Raw genomic sequence first — 19,372 nt, 5'->3', positions numbered from 1 at the left:
ATAGGCCACATCGTCCACACAGTCATTTTACAACTGGCGTTACTGTACAAACATACTGAAGTGCAGTAACTACCAGAAATATGCTTGCCTAGATGCGTCATAGTTGTCGCTGCTGTGGTCTTATATGTATTCTTCATTTACGTATGATGAAAGTACAGTAGGTAAATTACATAGAGCAGACTTTGTATTCGCGACTGTGTCTCAGCTTGTGAAACATTTTAGCTAGGTTGTGTACTGGGCATTGTCGTTTTAGCCATCCCCAATTGCTAAGTGGTGATCCCCCACCACTCTGTGCTCATTGTCATTAACCCTTGACTGTTCGCCATTCCCTGACCGAAAACCCTTTTTTTAACCACTTACGTTCTTATATATGTTTGCCGTCTGAGTTTCGCCCGTTACAACGAACGGCGCGCCAACTGTCGATGCGTTTTTAAGCCAGGTTCACATAGACGTCTAATGTGGAGCCACAGCTTGTGGCTTGTTGTAATGATATCGTGAGCTTCCGTTCACACAGGATGCAACAAATTCTACATAGATGCAGATGAGAATTTATGAATGTTATAGGGCAGTTTATGGCCTTAGGGCTGTGACATGAGTAAAATGTAAAATGCAAGGAAGACAAATCCAAATGTTGGAACCGAAAATAGATTTCGGACAGTGATAAATCAAGGGAAACGAACACATTCATAAAAGAAATAACACTCAGAGATGAAAGTGCTGCCTGCAATGGAAAACTAACTAACAGCTGGCATGTAAATATCATCTGCAGACGCACCACTCTTCCAAGATTTCAGAATCTTAATATATCCGTTGATATAGGCATTTCAAATAACTAATGTTTAGTTTAACAGCTGCCACATCGCACTCTGGAGCTATTTCCTGCATATCATCCACAATTTATACAATGCTTGGTCTCACAAATTACGAACTTCATACGACTCGCCTTTTTGGTTACATGTATAAACTTTATTTATTTATTCCTTCGTGGGATATGTCATTGGTTTGTAAATATTGCTCTCACACACACACACACACACACACACACACACACACTCTGGCGCGCACACACTGCTGGAGAATATAAAAAAAATGGTTCAAATGGCTCTGAGCACTATGGACTTAACTTCTGAGGTCATCAGTCCCCTAGAACTTAGAACTACTTAAACCTAACTAACCTAAGGACATCACATACATCCATGCCCGAAGCAGGATTCAAACCTGACCCGTAGCGGTCGCGCGGTTCCAGACTGTAGCGCCTAGCACGGCTCGGCCACCCCGGCCGGCAATATCACACATCAGCTGCTATTCTTGTAGTTCTAAAAGCTGTGAAAGTGTACCTGCCGACCACTGTTTTCACTTTTTTCACAAATAAAACAAAAGCACATCGAAATCGAATGGAGTACAGCAGCAATTACTGCACGATAACAGCGACAGAATGCACGTGTTTCGCAGTACTGTCGCCAGGGCTCTGTGATGGTAGGAAAGTGGAACAACAAAGTACAACCAAGCTGAACTTTTTGTGGTATGACAAAAGTTGCGTTTCTTAAGTTGCCCCACTAAAAACTGCGAGTTCACACATCCAGCTGCAATGCGACTGCAGTATGCCACTAGCTGTGGCGACGCTTTTGTTGAACCTGACTTTACTTTTTATCCGTCGTAGCAATATGGCGAAGGACATTTAATCTTTAGTGCTGGACCTCTGTTGCATGTACAGCGTATTTTGTGGACCTTCCTCCATAAGGAAGTCCTTGTTGTTAGCTCTCTCTCCTCCCATCGATTGGGCTTAACGTGTAGTCGCTTTTAACTCCTTTACCGTGTTAGTGTCCTAAAGTTCTGGTATGGGCGCGTGTAACCTTAGTTGTTTTTGCGCCCTACACAAAACAAACCAAATAAGCAGAGGACACCGTAAAATAATGCATTATTTACCTCCGCGTACAGCGTTATCTCCAAATACGCAAACTTTTCCTAATGGAATACCCTGACGTACGTTTACACGTAGTTACCTGATCTCGAGGATGTCATTAAAGGGTCGTGCTGTGGCCGTCCACCTCGCCTTTGCACCTTCACCAGATTTACTTTATTGTGTATATCTCAGCCGTAAATACGAACATAAATATTATCATTTTCATTTTTTAGTTCGTCATTAAATAAAGTCTCAAAAGATATTCGTAAGGTTATATAAATGTTTGTGGAAAATTGTCATTCAATTAATATTGTCAGATTCAAAATGTAACGAAACTGCATGCTTTATTCGCGACGACAAGACCTGTTGTGTAATCACATCTCGATCAGTGAATTCGATTGCTCGATTTGGCGCTATAGCGCGAGAGCGGAAATGCCGATTGGATTGGCTGACAGCTCGAAAATTCTTGTTAGCACCTCATGAATGATCCACAGGCATGACACAGTCTTCTTTCTGCTGGTTTACATTATCTGGTGAAAAGCTTCCTTTGAACAGGGAAATATATTTAGCATTTTGTTGAATATGAGCTTCAAATAGCTAATGGCAAATTCCATATGTTTTGTATTCCTGAACTTAAGCAGACATGTCCCTCAAATGCGGAATACGTTCGCAACAGATAAGTTGATGATGTCACATCAGTACAAAAACAGCGAGATTCTCACATCTCTGCATTGGTAATGGGTGTATTTTCACTTGAAAGTAGTTCACAAGCTTCAATATTGCAGAAAACATCAGTTCGTCTTATTTCACCTTTTATTATTTTCGCGTACACACTTAGCTTCTCATTTGAAACACTTAATACAAAAATTGCGATTTATATCGTTGTTTATCCACTACTACGGTCGATTTTCATGTCGATCTGAAACATCGTGTTATTTTTCTTTTTCTCGCCACAGTTATTCAAAAACACATGATCGGACACAAGTCGCAAATAAAGAAATGTGATTATTAAATTAATTCGAAGACAGTGTTTAGCCTGTCGTGACCAGAAGTTTCATAAGTATCCAAACCAATCTAAAGATGCTTAATCGCGAGGTGACAGGATACTAGCGACAAATTATTGCGCAACATAAAAGTAATATTTGATAAGGTGGAACTTACGGTTACTGCGCCTTAGACTGTTCAGAAAGACGTGAAACTCAATGGTGCTTGAGAAGTGGTCAGTTAGTGGCGTTAGTACCGAGAGGTGTCGTCACTAGTGAAAGTGCCTTGGTGCGGCTGGTTCCGTGCCAGGAATTCTGTTGTGCAAGTTACAGTGCTTGCACGCCAAGCCGCCTATTGTTTTTGACGGTGGCACATGGATGTGTTTGTAAATAAGCCGTCGATGGCGCGACAGGGAAGGCGAGGCCCGCTACCGGCCATCATGCAGTCTTATGACAGTCTCTCTGAAACTCAGGTAGTAGGAAACACGGTTAACCATGATAGCATAAAACTGTATCATCCCGGAACAGACGGCGTCACCATCACAAATCAGTTTACGAGCTTAAAATTAGGATCGCAGAACGACGATAATGCCACAAACGGAAGCAGCTTCCTGCTCATCGACGACCAAGAAAATCTTCAGGTGAGAGTTATGTTGAGTTACGTTATTTAAAAAAGATCTGTTTAAATACAAAACCGAAGATACCAGTTAGTTTCTGTTAGCAGTGTTTGCGTTGTTTCTTAAGCATATTCCTGGCAATCAATTTGTGAGAGTATCTGTAATTTTGTATCATCCTCTTTTTGTTTTCTCATTTCATCATTTGACCCAGGTAAAAAGAAATGTGTTCATGTGATGTGTCTGCAGTAGACTTACAGTTATTCAGGAGGTGTGTGGAAAAGGAGAGAGAGAGAGAGAGAGAGAGAGAGAGAGAGAGAGAGTGTGTGTGTGTGTGTGTGTGTGTGAAGAAATCATTATTTATGAAATATAGCACAATGGATAGTTGTTTATCAAACACCTCACAGTGCCACTACTGTCAGATAGTACACTTTTTACAATAAGTAGATAGAAATAGAAGTAAAATGACGCTAATTTTTATATTATGTACAGTAGTGAATGTTTGTATGTCTTCTGTTGCTAATGATAATAGTAGGCTTATATACTATGTTCTATGTATTCATGTACAGGGTGAATCAGAAATAAGGAAAAATGTCCCTAGGAATGACAAGCCTTGAAGAATTTGTCCCCTCTTGGATTGTTTTGTCTACAGAATATGTAAGAAAACATAAGCGTTAAATGTAACACTGAAGGTGCATTACATTATGTATCAATGTCCTTGTTTGTATCAGCCAGCAGTTGAAACGTGTGGCATAAAACTCATCAAATTGTGGAGTATCGGTAATTGTAAGACAACTTGTGAGGAACATATTGCCAGCTGTGGCAGAATGAACTGTGTGTGGGGTCTCCTTTACTAATAAATTATTTACGTCCTACCAGAACTGTCCTTAGCATATTTGTATGAATGTGAGTAAAACAATATTTTGTTTGTAGTTCAGTGTGTGACATTTAAGTGTTTGACACTATTCATGAAGTATTTTCCCTCATTTATTGCTTGCCCATTATGCTGCTGCCTCCCTTTTATGTACACCAGTATCATGTACACCTGGATCATTCCACTGCCACTCAGACTATTAGTTGATAGTTTCACATTTGTCTTTTTAATTGTGAATAAACTTAAATGAAGTAAATGCTATGCTTCAGTGAAATAACCTTATTACTGATCAGGTTTGCTTAATTTTACTTTGTATTTTGTGTAGTTTACTTGTACCACATCACGAATAGTATTAAAAAAACAAAACTGGCACTCATGTAACAGAAAAAAAATGTATGAAATCTCTTCTCAAACATAATCAAGTATTTCTGTTCTTGAATAATCTTTAGACAAAAAGCTTTTTTTCCCTACACAGTCACAATGAAATACAGATTAATTAAATAGTTTTAGTTTAAGTCCATGTGAAATAAACAGAATTGTATAATGTGTGTGTCGCTCGCATAACATAATTGAGAGAATCGAGGGAAATGCAGATATTGTATTTCCCAAATACAACAATTTTTTAGGAAATCTGTCCTTTTTTTTATTTGATCTTCCCCCGTATCACTAGGCTTTGACAACGAATAAATTTCAGTTCATTTTTAAGAAAGGTGTTATGTATTTTTAATATTAGGTGCTTCTTTAAAAACAGATTCTCAATTCATGAGTTTGTTCCCTTCTATATCTGTCTCAGAAATTTCAATTGGTTTTACAGAGAATAAAATGTTGCCAACATAACTTTCAAACAGTTCTTTACCCACACAGACTTCCTTTTGTGCTGAATTTGGTAGAGGTTTTCATGCACTGGCTGTGCCTTTACCAATAGAACTTTGTTTCTTGTAAGGAAATAAAGTTTGGCTTGCTCTGATATATTCATTCCCCCATTTTCCCTACATTCATTTTACATGGTGTTTGTTTTATTTGTACTTTTTGTAGTTTCCCTCTTCTTAAATTTGTCTCATTTTTCTCATTCACTCAGCAGAAGAGTATGACATATCGTTAGCTGTTAGCTGAGGAAGAAAAACAGTTGCTTAATTTTGTTTTTGTATCAAATTTTCCAATAGAACTCGCAGAAATAGTATAGCTAGTGACTGTTATGTCCCTAAGGTTAGTACAGCATCACTCACATTACATAACTGCAGTTTGCCATACCATTTAACAAAGATCATAAAAAGTTAATTATTTACGCAGATCATAAAACATTACAGAAGCGTCCGATTCCACACATCTGCTTTGACCTATGGAGGAAATGACCATTCTCAATGTCTCCAATATGACACCTATGACGTCATAACATAAACACAACAACATATAAAAACAAGAAACACATCTCCCTCCAAAAATATAATCAAACTAACGGGATCAGCATGGGAAATTGGGAGTTTTTGGGTGGGAACAAACTAAATTTAAACACACAAAATGACGACAAGAAACGCACAATTCCCACATTCCACTACACTCACAATATCCACAGGAATCTGTCACTTCCCTACACCTACATAGCTCAACAGAAATTGTCGATACCACAAAATAAAAACCATATCCACAGGAATCTGTCACTTCCCTACACCTACATAGCTCAACAGAAATTGTCGATACCACAAAATAAAAACCAACACCACCCCAAAATTATAACCAGACTTGAAACCATTCTGGAAACATCGCCCAGGCTGTGGCTAAGCCATGTCTCCGCAATATCCTTTCTTTCAGGAGTGCTAGTTCTGCATGGTTCGCAGGAGAGCTTCTGTAAAGTTTGGAAGGTAGGAGACGAGATACTGGCAGAAGTAAAGCTGTGAGGACCAGGCGCGAGTCGTGCTTGGGTAGCTCAGTTGGTAGAGCACTTGCCCGTGAAAGGCAAAGGTCCCGAGTTTGAGTCTTGGTCAGGCACACAGTTTTAATCTGCCAGGAAGTTTCATATCAGCGCACACTCCGCTGCAGAGTGAAAATCTCATTCTAGAAACAACCCCCAGGCTGTGGCTAAGCCATGTCTCCGCAATATCCTTTCTTTCAGGAGTGCTAGTTCTGCAAGGTTCGCAGGAGAGCTTCTGTAAAGTTTGGAAGGTAGGAGACGAGGTACTGGCAGAAGTAAAGCTGTGAGTACCGGACGTGAGTCGTGCTTCGGTAGCTCAGTTGGTAGAGCACTTGCCCGCGAAAGGCAAAGGTCCCGAATTCGAGTCTTGGTCAGGCACACAGTTTTAATCTGCCTGGAAGCTTCATATCAAAAATGGTTCAAATGGCTCTGAGCACTATGGGACTTAACATCTTAGGTCATCAGTCCCCTAGAACTTAGAACTACTTAAACCTAACTAGCCTAAGGACATCACACAACACCCAGCCATCACGAGGCAGAGAAAATCCCTGACCCCGCCGGGAATCGAACCCGGGAACCCGGGCGTGGGAAGCGAGAACGCTACCGCACGACCACGAGATGCGGGCGAAGCTTCATATCAGCGCACACTCCGCTGCAGAGTGAAAATCTCATTCTGGTTCCATGAAGTAGTTTAGAAATTTCCTTATCTCTTAAAGTTTAGAAAAGAATTTCCCTAGCCCATCTGCCATCCATTTAGCTCACGACATATCCCACCCACCTTAATTCTGCTTTCAATACAATAATAAGTATGCCTTCCAATCCAGTGTATTCCCTGAGTCACTTGCTTGTTTTTCTGTCTCTCCCTAGAAATTCCCAATAAGAATCTCTTCATTGCTTAATTAGCAACTGTCAGTTTTTGAATGGTTTTTGTACTAATATACCATATATTTAAATTTAAAATTAATTTTTGATGAACTTACTAAGTTTAGTGCAACAACTTCAAGCCATTTTTGCTGTTCTCTCCATCCAGTATCTGTAACATTGGTTTTTTGTGGAATTCTGAGATTATTCTGAGTTTTAATATAATAAATTTCCTTGAGAAAGAAAAACTTCTGCCCACAAATTGGCATGGATTTACAAAGCATCATGCATGGGAATTTCCCTTCTTTCCACACACAGCACAGATGAAGACCAATAGGCAGATTCCATATTCCTAGATTTTCAGAAATCGTGATACCCCACTGTGGCTGGTCAATGAAGGTTCAAACATACAAGAGTAGGTTCTCAGGTGTGTGTGTGGCTCGTAGACTTCGTAAGCAATATAGCTCAGTTTGTTGTACTGGATGGCGTTTGTTCATCAGAAAAAAATGTGTTTTGTGGAGTACCCAAGGGGATTGTTATAGGACTGCTCTCATTATTTATATAAATGATATGACAGACAGGATGAGCAACAATCTATGACTGTTTGCTGATGACACTGTAATGTGTGGGAACATGTTATGTCGAGTAGCTCTGTGAGGATACAGAATGACTTAAATAGAATTTCTATTTGGTGTGATGAATGGCAGCTTGTTCTAAATGTATAAAAATGTAACAAAAAAGAAATCATTTATTGTTCTAATACAGTATGACTAGTTTCGTGCTTGGCACAGCAACATCATTAAGATATATGAAGTGGAATGAATATGTAAGGTCGGTAGTAGGAAAGACGAATTGTCAACTTTGCTTTATTGTGAGAATTCTAGTAAAGTGTAGTTGATCAATAAAGGAGACTACATATAGAACATGTGTGTGACCCATTCGTTAGTACTGGTGGAGTTTTAGGGTTCATCATCAGACCGGATTAAAGGAAGATACCAGAGCAATTCAGAGGCATGCTGCTAGATTTGTTACCTTTGGGATCAGTCAACATGAGAGTATTATGGAAATACTCTATGAACTCAAATGAGAATCCGTGGAGGGAAGACGAACTTTCTTTTTGTGAAACAACGGAGAAAATTTAGAGAGCTGCCATCTGCAGCTGAATGTGGAATGATTCTACTGCCGCCAGCATACGTTTCATGCAAGGACCATGAAATAAAGATAAGAGAAATTAGGGCTCATACATAGGCGTACAGTCAGTCGTTTTTGCTTCATTCCATGGGTGAGTGGAATAGTAAAGGAAATGACAAGCAATGGTACAAGACACCTTCCACTGTGCACCATACAGTGGTTTGTGGAGCATGTATGTAAATGTAGATCAAGTCATTGTCTACAGATGCCAAAGTACAAAAATTAGTGACATAGCCGTGGGACTGCATTGTTAATTTGTAATAAAACTTAAATATTTTGGCGATATCATAACATATGATTTCAATGAAAAACACATGTGGTGTAATAGAATAAACAAACTGATGAAACTACAATATATCAACAAAATACATACAACAAAAAAGACCTATGACCAGCTGCAAAATTAAATCACTAAAAACACTTACACAGCCAGAAATAACATTTGAGTGAGACCATTTTCGAAAAACTAACACTGCTGAAATAGACATATTCTTCAAGATAGAAACAATGATAAGCAGAACATGCTTAAGCAAAAAATACCCAAAAATTGGACACTGGAAACTGGTTTCTAATGAAGCAGCGTACATAGAAATGGAACTATTAATGAGTGAAATCAGGAAGAAATGCATCTCAGTTTTTGGGTGTTAAAAACAGAACCACAGTAAACAGAATTATCGGTAGAATGACAGAGAAATTATAAAACTGTAAAGACAAAATTAGATAGACTGTGGTAACAAGGAAGATATGAGGAAGCTACAAATTGCAGTAGAAGATTTAAGAAACAAATCAGCAAAAAGTAAAGTAACTGAAAAATAAACGAACTAGATTACACATAAAAATCAACATACAAACAATGGGAAGGATGATTTCAGACAGTGAATGAAAATAGGTAACTGCAAAACACTGTGCATAAAACTGGCTTCGATATTCAAGAAAAGATCTTAGTTCCACATATAAAACTTGTAAGATACATTTTCATTTTCAGACACATGACAAGATTGGTTTTGAAAATCTTATTTATTTAATGAAAAACATTTTCAGCCTTTTTAGTGTCCTGTTTTTTTTCTCTGTTAGTCCAGTCATTGTGCACAACTTCCTCAAGTACAAAACCTCATCAAAGGGTTCCAAGGCCCCATTGGTAATTTGTACTATCTTCATTTCAATGTGTTGATTACACCACTATTTTTTCCTACTGAGGACCACATAAAATAATTATGTCTTCTTTCTTCTCTCCTCTCTTTCTTTCTTTTTTTCTTCTGCCCATATAGGATTAGACTCTTCCTTTGTTTTATGCTGGAAGCCCATGAAACTTTTTACTTTTGCCCTGAACGTTTTCTTTCTTGTATTTCTTCCTCTGTTATTTCCGTTTTCTGTTTTAATGTCTTTGACCTATGACATTGATGTTTTTTGGGTTTCTATCAAGGAAAATTAAAAGTTCTTTTTTCCATAGAACACAACTCTTCCTCATTGTGTCTAATATTTGTTCAGTTCTTCCATAAATTTCTTTATTACTTCTGAATACCCCTTTCCCTTTGTCATATTTTGGTCACAAGAGTTCCCTGATTACTGTCCTTTTTTTCTTTTCTGTTACACCTAATTGTCTGTCTGTAACAAAAGGCATTCTGCAGCATAAAGTCATTCTACAGCATAAAGGCATTCTGGTCTAAAGACAGTGTCGTAGTGTCAGAATTTAGCAGTTATGCATACGCCGTCACTAGCTGAGTGGTCAGTGGGACAGACTGTCAGTCGTAAGGGCCCGGGTTCGATTCCCGGCTGGGTCAGAGGTTTTCTCCGCTCAGGGACTGGTGTTGTGTTGTCCTAATAGTCATCATTTCATCCCCATAGATAAGCAAGTCACCAAAGTGGCATCAAATCAAAAGACTTGCACCTGGCGAACGGTCTACCCGACGGGTGGCCCTAGTCACACGACATTTGCATTTTATTTTATTTATGCATAAAAATTTCTTGTTATACAGGTTTTCTGTTAATCGAGAAGCCACTTCCGTTTTCCTTGCCCTTGGTAAGTTAGCTTCTTTCTCCAAAGCATTTGGTCGTATATTTAAATTTTGTAGCCATTTTTATTCGTCCATAATCAGTTTCCCTGTATTTCGGTTCCTCCTTCATATCTGTCATATACTCTGTTTATTTCTCCCAGAAGCTATACATAGTCTGGATTTCGAAGCTCTCTTGCAGGAAATTCATCTGCATTATAGCATCTTGTATAGATTCAGCTAAAATAGCAAGGTCACCTTCAGAAGCCCATCAATTAGTTCTCTGATTATTCCTTTTTCTCCCAGCTATGATTCCTTAAAATTACTTTTTCTTATTTTCCCTGATTAACTTTTGCACTACACAATTGAGCAGTGGGCACAGTCCATCTCCTTGTCTTACATCAGTTTTGATCTTGAAAGCCTTGGCAGTTTCATCTAAAAATTTGATTTTGCATTTTCTATTTGTTTATAAATACTTTAGTCTTATTGCAATTGATTTTCATGTTTGTTTTCAAACTTGCTCTGTTAAGATATTTCCTTTTCTTATTGTATGCCATGTCTGCTCAGATTGCTTTTCATTGCAAAAATTGTCTGTTAGGTGACGTCCGCCGAACAGTTGGCCGGCAGATTAGGTTGTGGTCATCAGGCAAGACTGAAGGTAGTGTCTGTCCTGGGAAATGCCGGAGATGGCAAATCTCACACGTTAAACCACACCTTCTTCTGTGGCCGAGAAGCATTTCGGACGTCAGAAGGACAGGACTCCTGCACGATGGGGGTGTGGGCAGCTCTAGAGCCTTCCGGCACAGCCATCTGCCTCGATACGGAGGGGCTACTGGGAGGATCAGGCATGGATGAAAACAGGAGAACACGACTCCTCCTTAAGGTATGATGACATTTTATGCTTTCTCATACTTTTTTAAATCAAACTTTTACAGTGTAGTAGTCTAATGCAACCATCTGATTGCTTGACACAATAAAAATCATTGTTTGACAGTACCAAAAATTAAGTTTGAGATTTTCAAATTTTTTAATTGTAAAAGCAAACCAATGAATATCACCAAGAAACTGAACTACTTCATATGATATGCAGAATTACTTGATATTTTAAATGCTTAACTTTGGATGTAAATTGATTGGATCCTAGGTTTGTGTATGTTAATTAATAACCTGAGAACTATTTGTACTTGATCTTCTTCTTCTGGCCTCCAGGAGCACCAGTTACTAATTATGCTTTGGTATAAACATCATTTCACTCTCAATTCCAACACAAAACACAATGGTTCTTTCAACAAGGCTGTCTGTCTGTCCTCTCTTTGTTAATATATATGTTTATCACTGTAGTAACTGACAATTCATAGATCCAAGCAAAATTAATCTTGGACAAATGACTTACTAGCCCTATACTAAATCACTGTGTTGCTTCAATCATTATTGACATTTTTTAGTGCCTGGTTCCAAGCCATCTTTATATGGTACTGTATCTGTACTAGTTCATGAAATAATAAAGACTAATGCAACAGGCTTACAACTGGTTCAAAGCAAACAGCCTGTGTAATAAAGAACAAATAAAAATTACGTAACAGATGCTATAAGCAGTGATCAGTTGCATACACTATGTGGAATTCCACATTTAAAGTTCCTAGGCATGCAGATGCAGATTAACTACACGAGTAAGTTAACCAAAAATACTCAGTTCTGTATTTGTACTTGGAAGTGGCTCTCATCGTGTTGACATACTGACAGGATTGTTAGTATACTCTGCAAATATTGAATTCATTGTGCAATCTTCTGAAACAATCTTCTGAGGTCAAAAAAATATTTCTTCTACAGAAGCGTGGAATAAGAATTATTTAATGAAGACTCTCCTCCATTGTGATATTTATGGAATACAATGTGTGAATGAGTGAACTAGTCACTAGCCACATATAATAATAATGTGTGATTGCACAGGGTGAAGAGATTTCTTATTAGGAGGCTATTATATAAAATTGTTGCAGCAGTGGTGTGAACTTGTTTAAAATATGAGTATGCTGGGACTGCCAGTGAGGTAAGTAGTGACAGTAGTCCATCAGAGTAATGTGTTTTTGCCCAATGTTTTCTCCTTCTAAAACTAAATTCATACACAAATTAAATGTCCGTTTTGAAGTTTAACCAGACTAGGAGCACTGTCACGAAATGTAATTACATACATGTAGTGAGCAGTGTGTACTGTTGAGGCAAATCGTGGTTCTCCACAGGTGCTGGCTGTCTCGGACATTGTGATCTTCCGGACGCGGGCCGAGCGCCTGCACCGCGACATGCTAGTCTTCCTGGGCTCCGCATCGCGTGCCTACTCGCAGCACTTTTCCGCCGCCCTCCAGGCGGTCAGTGGGAAGCTGCGCGCCCTGGGGGGAGCGTCGATGCCCTCTCTGGGACCGTCTGTCATCATCTTCCATGAAACTCGACACACCAGGCCCCTGCAGCAGAGTGAGTTTCAGAGCTCTGTAAGACTCAATGTTTCGTCACCTCAGTGCTGCTGAGACAAGAGATGTGCTTAGAAATATGCAACATTTAGTTGCTTGTATAAGCAAATATGAGTACTTTGTTAAGTAGATTTTTCAGTAAAAACAAAAAGGTAAATCTGACGTCAACACATTTTAGTGTTCCATACCTCTATCGGTAAATATGGTACCCTTGTAGAATCTCTTTGTTGTCTATCTGTCTGTTTCTCCATCCGTCTGTCTCTTTGACTGTTAAGATTCCTTCTTCTCAAAAATGGATAGATGTTCCAAGCTGAAATTTGTCACATACTAAGGTATATGGTCCCTTGATAGTGTAAAAAATTTCATCTTCTATGTCACTGTAATCAAAAGATAAGATAATTTATGTCAAAATTTTTATACTTCCAAATATATTTGTTGTTGTTGTTGTTGTGGTCTTCAGCCCTGAGACTGGTTTGGTGCAGCTCTCCATGCTACTCTATCCTGTGCAAGCTTCATCATCTCCCAGTACTTACTGCAACCTACATCCTTCTGAATCTGCTTAGTGTGTTCATTTCTTGGTCTCCCTCTGCAATTTTTATCCTGCGTGCTGCCCTCCAATACTAAACTGGTGATCCCTTTATGCCTCAGAATATGTCCTACCAACCGATTCCTTCTTCTGGTCAAGTTGTGCCACAAATTTCTCTTCTCCCCAATTCTATTCAATACCTCCTCATTAGTTATGTCATCTACCCACCTAATCTTCAGCATTCTTCTGCAGCACCACATTTCGAAAGCTTCTATTCTCTTCTTGTGCAAACTATTATTCGTCCATGTTTCACTTCCATACATGGCTTTACTCCATACAAATACTTTCAGAAACGACTTCCTCACACTTAAATCTATAGTCGATGTTAACAAATTTCTCTTCTTCAGAAACGCTTTCCTTGCCATTGCCAGTCTACATTTTATATCCTCTCTACTTCAACCATCATCAGTTATTTTGCTCCCCAAATAGCAAAAATCATTTACTACTTTAGGTGTCTCGTTTCCTAATCTAATTCCCTCAGCATCACCCGACTTAATTCGACTACACTCCATTATCCTCGTTGTGCTTTTGTTGATGTTCATCTTATATCCTCCTTTCAAGACACTGTCCATTCCGTTCAGCTGCTCTTCCAGGTCCTTTGCTGTCTCTGACAGAATTACAATGTCATCGGCGAACCTCAAAGTTTTTATTTCTTCTCCATGGATTTTAATACCTACTCCGAACTTTTCTTTTGTTTCCTTTACTGCTTGCTCAATATACAGATTGAATAACATCGGGGAGAGGCTACAACCCTGTATCACTCCCTTCCCAACCACCGCTTCCCTCTCATGCCCCTCGACTCTTATAACTGCCATCTGCTTTCTGTACAAATTGTAAATAGCCTTTCGCTCCCTATATTTTACCCCTGCCACCTTTTGAATTTGAAAGAGAGTATTCCAGTCAACATTGTCAAAAGCTTTCTCTAAGTCTACAAATGCTAGAAACGTTGTTCCAATGTTTCTACAGAATCCAAACTGGTCTTCCCGGAGGTCAGCTTCTACCAGTTTTTCCATTCGTCTGTAAATAATTCGCTTTAGTATTTTGCAGCTGTGACTTATTAAACTGATAGTTCGGTAATTTTCACATCTGTCAACACCTGCTTTCTTTGGGATTGGAATTATTATACTTTTCTTGAAGTCTGAGGGTATTTCACCTGTCTCGTACATCTTGCACACCATATGGTAGAGTTTTGTCAGGACTGTCTCTCCCAAGACCATCAGTAGTTCTAATGGAATGTTGTCTACTCCCGGGGCGTTGTTTCAACTCATTTATCAAAGCATATATGGTACTTTCTGTTGACATAGGGTCATGAAATTTGGCAAGAAGCAAAGTTTTACAGCACAAGTAAAGGAAAAAAATCCTAAAATTGTTAATTTGTAATTGTATCAGATGCAAAAAACATTTTTTGTGATATGTTAGAAATTTTAACTTAAAATTGAAATATTCTCAAAAGTCTTGGAATTCTTAGGCTTGGTGTCTTGCGGGTGTCAATATTGACAACAGTCAAAAACCGTCTAGATTCTCGATTCCCTGGATCTGTATACGTAATTAAGCTTGTATGGAACCATCAGTGTGAGGCCTACTTGCACGTGGTATAACGACTCCTCTTATTACTAGGCTAATTACTGTTTAGCTCTACAGGGCCGTTATACTGAAATGTTTCCCCACACCACCTAGTATTGTCTTTCTATTTGTGTGAGTAACTGTATGTCCACTGTTGTGGGTAAATACATACAGCGTACACAGGGCGGTGTGTGAAACTGATGGCGATTACACGCTTCCGCTGTTGTAGAAATCTGCTCCAGATGCTGCAGATACCGTGTTGAGCTGAAAGTGGTAACCAAAATACGGAGAAATATTCTTCGGGGGTCTGTTGCATAGCAATCGGATTGCTTTCAGTTCTGAGAAATGTCCAGTTACTATTGTTGATTTGAATGATCCATGAAGTGACTTCTTTTCCGAAGAAAACATCAAACTATTTCACTAGAACTGAACGCTCCCGTCGGAACTGTTCTCAACTGGTGTTTATTAGTAAATCACAATAGCAGTACATCGCTGGGTGTATAATAAGACGTACCTTCTTGAAATGAACAATATTTTATTGTTCTATTAACTGATTTCCTTCCATATGCACTTATATTTTACAATGTGAATCAAAAACTCGCAATGGCGTCGATTTTTTACATCACAAGAATGGCTCTCCCCTACTAAAAATTACTCTTAACCAGGACAAACAAAAACTATATCCTAAGAATAATTATGTGAGCGCTGTCCGCCACAGAGTAATAAACAATATCTTTGTCTCACTGTCACAGCAAGTTACGCTGCATGATACATCATATAGGCCCCTCTTGTGGACGAACGTTTTTGGGCAAAAACAAACACGAGCGTTCACACAACACTATATCGGTGATTGTTTATGACGCTGTATTAAAGTCCACTAGAGTATTAATGTCCACTGTATTTCTTATGATATTTTGGTATTAGTGAATGACTATCTAAATGTAAATTATTGATTTGGGTGCATATACTGCTGACAAAGCCTGTGCTGAATTCCTGATGCAGCATATATGCATAGCTTACATGCTTGCTTTTATTCATTTGTCGAGGATGGCATGAGATGTGATCAGAAACCTTTTTTTATCATCATTCAAAGCTTCTGTCACTCGCCTTGGGATGTCTCAAACGGATAATCTAGCCATTCGGCCAAGCCCCCACAGAGGAAAACCAAGGAAAACCTCGGGGTAGATTTACCATCCTCGTATTTCTCATTTGCAAGGGTAATTAATTGAATTACAATGGAAAATAAAAAAAATATTTACAATATGGATTTTTTTGTTGAATGAATTTAAACACTGTTCACAAAAGAAACACAACACTGTTAATCTTCTGTGTCTTGAGGTGAACCGTCGACGCGTTGGTTTACGTCCATCTACGATTCCCTTCTATCAGTCATCTCCGGGTAACTGATTGAATTCTATTCCCATTTCACCGTCTCCTCGTGGGTATTATGGTTTTCCGCATATGGTTAACATGAAAATAAGAGTCAGTGTAAGTTCCGTGGAAAAGGTGTTTGATCTATGCTGAGCTGAAATAGAATCTAATCTAAAGTTCTTTCTAATTCTCTGTCCTGAATTCTAAATATTCGGAAGTCGTAAGGTGTTCTTCATTTCTATCAACAACCCTAGAATGCACTATACACAAATCCAACTGGAGCTGCCGTGTCAACTTGTGCTCGTCATCTTTCAGATGGATTTTAACACTTGTTGATGTGCTTATAACTGAAAGGCATTCGCTCAGTTGGTAACTTCGCGAGCAACAATTGATATAACACAATTTACATACACAAATATGTTACAGCAAAAGTACAATTCTAAAGACAATGTTCATCACAAAAGATTGAAACAAAGTAATAGGCGTCCTTTTTAAAACTGAGAACGGGTTACCCCTTCCGAACAGCATGACTTCAGCTCAGCGAGTAAAAAAGCAAATACAAACATACATTGAGATTGTTAAGTTGACATAAGAAAAAATATCTTGCCATAGACCAGATTCATTTGAGTCACTAACCCATGGTCATTATGCATTGTGAAACCTGATTGAAATTACTATCTACTAAATAAAAATTTTTTAAAAGAAATCATTCATACTATAGCTAAATTCTCTGCATACTGAAAAGAAAACTTATCCTTACAGTGGAAAACCTATACATAATGTCTGCATATCTCTCGTACAGTATGCCTGAAAAGAAAAACTAACTACTAAATTGCAAAAAAAAAAAAAAAAAAAAAAAGAAACTATCCTAAGTATGATTCATAGGTTTAATGAAAATTCTCTAATCAATATTATTTGATAAGAATAGTATTTTCAATCTTCAGAATCTTCAGTCATCATGAAATTGCTTTAACAAGTGATGGGGATACATTCCTTTCACCTTTCCATTCTTCACATCCTTCAAAACATAAGTTCCTGGATGGGGTATTTTGGTAATCACAAATGGTCCTTGATACAATAATTGCCATTTTGTGTTCTTCCTCTGTATAAGTGAAGCCTTAGGATGAGTTTTTACTAAAACTTGGTCTTTCACTTTATATGTTTTTATTTTTCCAAGTCGATTGTCAAAATATATTTTCCTTTTTCTTGCCTTGTCCATTATATTGAGTAAGGATTGTCGTACTTTATTTTGTAGGTCTATTTTGTTAATAGCTACTTTAGGAATTGGTCGAATCCAGTCATTCTGTTCCTGTTTTCCAAACATCAGTTCGTATGGGGTGTATTCTGTCGTAGTATGTGGCATATTGTTTACAATTTCCTGAAAATCGTGAAGATAATCGATCCATTTGGGTTGCTGGTTGTGGCAATATGTTCTCATGAACCGGTTTAATTCACGAAAAATTCGTTCCACGGGATTCGCCGAAGGGTGGTACACTGATGTTAGAATTTGTTTTATACCACAACTGGCTAATGTTTGCCTCCAACGAAATCCAGTGAACATTGACCCATTGTCAGAAAGAATAGCCTCTGGTTTGCCTACTTTGACTATATAATCTTTGACCAGCTTCTTGGCTATGGATGCAGCAGTAGCTGATTTTAATGGATAAAGTTTGACATAATTAGTGAATATATCAAGAAAAGCTACAATATATTTGCATCCTCCCCTTGATGATGGTAGAGGACCACAGACGTCGACCGAAATGATTGACAGCGGTTTAGTGGGTATAATAGGATGTAGGAAATCTTTCACACAAAAATTTCCTGGTTTGGCTAGCTGACAAATTTTACATTTCCTTAACTGTCTGTGCACTTTCCTGCGAATGTTTGGGAAGTAGCAATATGCTTGAATCTTCCGAGCACACTTTAATACTCCAAAATATCCCCAAGTGATGTGCGTGTGCAAAATTAAGTCATTCTCATTCTTCTCGGGAATACACACCTTCCAATTATCTGAATCAAGATGCCCTTTGAAAAATAAGACATCGTCCTCAACTTTGTACAGTCTCTTCAGATCATCGTTTCCAGGCTTTGCTAAAGTTTCCTTTATTGAATGCCAACGAGGATCTTCATTCTGTAGTTTTTCCATGTTCTTACACATGTCAAGAAAATGTTTCCTATATATTCTATCAGTCATTATAAGAACATTAAATTCGGACAGATTGCCGGTGATGTTGATAGTTGACAAATCTCCATCTGGCATTCTAGACAGTGCATCAGCGATGAAATTATCCTGTCCGCTTAGGTATTTAATTTCAAATTGAAACTCTTGGAGTGAGAGCGTCCATCTTGCTAATCTTGGATGTAATAATTTACATGTTTGCAAAAAACTTAACGCTTTGTGGTCACAGTATACTGTTGTCTTCGCTCCATATAAGTAATAGTAAAATTTCTTAAATGACCAGACTACAGCCAATGCTTCCCTTTCGGTAGTCGTATATGTTCTTTCACAAGCAGTTAAGAGTCGGCTAGCAAAAGCTATTGGACAGAAAGTTGATTTCCTATCTATCATCTTTACTTGGAAGAGGCATGAACCTATTCCAATTTCCGAAGCATCTGCCATTAAACCGAATTCTTGGCTCATATCCGGATGATATAATATTTGTGAATTGACTAAGGCATGTTTTATTGCCTCAAATGCATTCTGACATTGTTGCGTCCACACCCACGGAGTATTTTTGCGCAACAAGCTGTACAATAGTTCTGCATTAATAGAGTGGTCGTGAATGAAACGCCTGAAAAAAGAGACAACTCCGAGGAAGCCCTTTGACTGTCTTTTTGTTGTTGGAACCGCAAAGTTTTTGATTCCCTTTAGTTTCTCGGAGTCCGGTAAGATGCCTTTTTCATTTATAAGATGACCCAAAAATTTGATTTTATCTCGAGCAAAATGGGACTTTTGCAGATTTGCGGTTATGCCTGCTTCCTTGAAACGTCCTAACACTCTTCTCAATAAATCAACGTGCTCCTCCCATGTGCTCGTAGCTATGAGCATGTCGTCCACAAATAA

At 38.4% G+C, this 19,372-nt stretch overlaps 1 protein-coding gene across 1 annotated transcript in view; it reads left to right on the top strand.

Moving 5' to 3' along the window:
- Positions 1-2,871: 2,871 nt before the first annotated feature.
- Positions 2,872-19,372, top strand: part of LOC124550869 (zinc finger FYVE domain-containing protein 1-like) — a 102,050-nt gene continuing 85,549 nt past the window's right edge. The window contains exons 1-3 of the mRNA XM_047125616.1: positions 2,872-3,527; positions 10,925-11,209; positions 12,564-12,792. Of these exons, the coding sequence (XP_046981572.1) occupies positions 3,261-3,527; positions 10,925-11,209; positions 12,564-12,792 (781 nt within the window). The 5' untranslated portion in view covers positions 2,872-3,260. The remainder of the gene's footprint in view (positions 3,528-10,924; positions 11,210-12,563; positions 12,793-19,372) is intronic.

This window comes from Schistocerca americana, chromosome 9 (genome assembly GCF_021461395.2).
Source record: "Schistocerca americana isolate TAMUIC-IGC-003095 chromosome 9, iqSchAmer2.1, whole genome shotgun sequence".
NCBI lineage: Eukaryota > Metazoa > Arthropoda > Insecta > Orthoptera > Acrididae > Schistocerca > Schistocerca americana.
Note: the sequence above shows the minus strand (reverse complement) of the source record. Positions and strands in the feature narration are given on the sequence as shown.